A 1,276-nucleotide genomic window follows, 5' to 3' on the forward strand; every position below is an offset into this window, starting at 1 on the left:
CACACACACACTCACACACACACACACACACATGTAAATCAGTGCTGATGACTTCCTGTGCAGGCTGCTGACTTCCTGTCGGTGGAGGGGTGTGAGACGGCTGGCTCGTGGCAGCAGGAGGACACCAGTGGCGGGGTGAGAGCTCAGCCTCACACACACCTGACGCAGCACAGCTTCAGCTCCTCATTCTGATTGGCTCACAGCACATTCTGTGTTCCTTTATTTTTAGCATTCAAGGCATTCACTTTGCTCTTTTTCCTGCCCATTAATTCCCATCCAATCCCAACTTAACAGTACCTGTGCTGAGAAAATAATAATACTAATAAATATTAAATTTACCAATGACATTGAACTGTAAGAGTTAAAAACTAAGTCACTTCAAAGATGGAATAATGCATTCTTGTCTTAAAATAGATAAAGGTTCCCACATATTCCCAAATAGAATATTTAATTTTAAATTGTTTTTAGAGGCGTCATTGCTCTATGGTTTGGATGACTTACGCACTCGTAGTACTCTCCTTCTGAAAGCAAACGCTTGTTTTCTGTCTTTAGTTATTTAAGCATTGCCTCCTCTTATTGGGTCAGGATGGATTCTAAAACTAAATGTTGAATTCAGAATATTCAGAATCCTCTCAGCTGAACGTGTGCTAGATCTGCAGGGATCACGTGTTTCTCATCTCTGGGCTCAGTTTGTTCAGCTGATCTCGGTTGACTGTAATGAATATGATGGGGAATTCTCAGCTGGATCAGATCAGTTCCTTTCACTCTGTTCCATATTTAAGTTGTATGTTTTTTTAACAAATGAAGCCTGCTGACACCGGTTCGGGTGGAGATGATCTGATCTGAGATCTGTGCTGAAGTGTTCGCCAGTCTTTCTGTCTCTAATTGAGCTCCGCCCTGCATGTCGTCTCTCTTGCCCTTTCCCTCGCTGTGAGTTTCCTACATTATTCAGGCCGAGAGGAAGTGAGCCGCCTGCCTGCTGTGACCTCTGACCTTTACTTCTGACACAGACGCAAATACGCATAAAACGAGTGTGCCATGAAATACGTAATGTAATGCGTGTTGTAAAGATCGCGAGAAAAAACAAAAGAAAAAGAAAACCACACGTTTTCACGTCACGTTAGCCTGATGGGACCAAACTCCCTTTGTGATTTTAAAACGAAAGACAGTACCCAGATTTGAAGACTACAGTAAGAATGAACTTCTACTGTTAATAAGATTTTGATAGGCTACTATTAGATGGATAGCCTAAATGTCCTAATTCAGATGGGCTACC

The 1,276-nt window shown here is 42.3% G+C and overlaps 1 protein-coding gene across 2 annotated transcripts in view; it reads left to right on the forward strand.

The window, feature by feature from the left end:
• Nucleotides 1-1,276, forward strand: part of LOC107672344 (phosphofurin acidic cluster sorting protein 2) — a 49,977-nt gene that overhangs the window by 37,140 nt on the left and 11,561 nt on the right. For both annotated transcript variants that reach the window (XM_016465492.1, XM_016465493.1), the window contains exon 11: nucleotides 64-135. In XM_016465492.1, the coding sequence (XP_016320978.1) occupies nucleotides 64-135 (72 nt within the window). The remainder of the gene's footprint in view (nucleotides 1-63; nucleotides 136-1,276) is intronic.

The sequence above is a fragment of the Sinocyclocheilus anshuiensis genome, unplaced genomic scaffold, assembly GCF_001515605.1.
Source record: "Sinocyclocheilus anshuiensis isolate Anshui unplaced genomic scaffold, SAMN03320099.WGS_v1.1 scaffold92, whole genome shotgun sequence".
Classification (NCBI taxonomy): Eukaryota; Metazoa; Chordata; class Actinopteri; order Cypriniformes; family Cyprinidae; genus Sinocyclocheilus; species Sinocyclocheilus anshuiensis.